Raw genomic sequence first — 913 nt, 5'->3', positions numbered from 1 at the left:
GCCCCGCAACCGCGCCGGCTTCGAATGCGATTTCATACTCCAGAAGCGCCCCCAGGGCCCGTTGGGATGCAAGCCGCGTGAGGTCCGTCGCCGTCAGCCGGGAGCTCGTAAGCAGCATCCACGGCAGCAGCTGCGCCACCCGCTTCACAGGCTTCCCGCCCGCGGCCGCCGCAGCCGCGCCCGCGCCGCCGGCCGCGGCGCCGGCGCCGGCACCATCCCGGCGCCGCGGGGGTCCGCCGGGGCTGGTCGAGCGCCGGAAGGGCACGGCGCCATTCTGGCTCGAGACCGGGAGCGGCACGCTGCCGGCGCCGGGGCCGACCACCTGGAAGCGCAGCGGCGCGCCGCCGCCGCCGCTGCCGGGCGCGGACAGCAGAATGTCGGGCGCCGCCGCCGCCTGCCGCAGCTGCCGCCGCACCGCGTCGGCGCGCGATAATCGCGCCAGGCGGCCGGCGGGCAGCAGCGGCACTGGCTGCGGGCGCGGGGTGGGGGGCGAGCGTGCCGGGCGGTGTGCCGCGAAAGGGCGCCCGCGCGTCAGGTATGCCCTTTGCCGCCTCGCGTGAGCACCACGCGCCTGAAGGGGCTCAAACATGGCCCACAAACAAACTACACAGACCCTCATCCGCCCCGCGGAACAGGGGTCGCCCACGCCCCCCAAACCCCCAGGCGCCGCGCCGCGCCGCACCTTGGAGGGGGCGTCCGAGCACCTGCTGAACGACACGGACAGGCAGCTCGCCCTGTCCCTTGCGCAGCCGAGGTCGTCCGCGTGGTCGCCGCCGCCCGGCCCCTCGTCCAGCCGCAGCACGCACAGCCCGCCCGACGCGTCGGACGACGCCGACCCCTGCCTCCCACGGAAGTACCAGAGCGGCGGCGCCCCGCCGCTGCCGCGCTCGAACATGAGCTGCGTCCGGTTGGG

At 76.6% G+C, this 913-nt stretch overlaps 1 protein-coding gene across 1 annotated transcript; it reads right to left on the bottom strand.

Annotated features, from left to right (window-relative positions):
• Positions 1-10: 10 nt before the first annotated feature.
• On the bottom strand, positions 11-469 carry MNEG_14144 (hypothetical protein; the record flags this gene model as incomplete). Its single annotated transcript, XM_014037384.1, has 1 exon — positions 11-469. A coding segment is annotated over one exon (459 nt), but the record flags the coding sequence as incomplete, so codon positions are not given.
• Between the last annotated feature and the right edge of the window lie 444 nt (positions 470-913).

The sequence above is a fragment of the Monoraphidium neglectum genome (assembly GCF_000611645.1).
Source record: "Monoraphidium neglectum strain SAG 48.87 unplaced genomic scaffold scaffold04285, whole genome shotgun sequence".
Classification (NCBI taxonomy): Eukaryota; Viridiplantae; Chlorophyta; class Chlorophyceae; order Sphaeropleales; family Selenastraceae; genus Monoraphidium; species Monoraphidium neglectum.
Note: the sequence above shows the minus strand (reverse complement) of the source record. Positions and strands in the feature narration are given on the sequence as shown.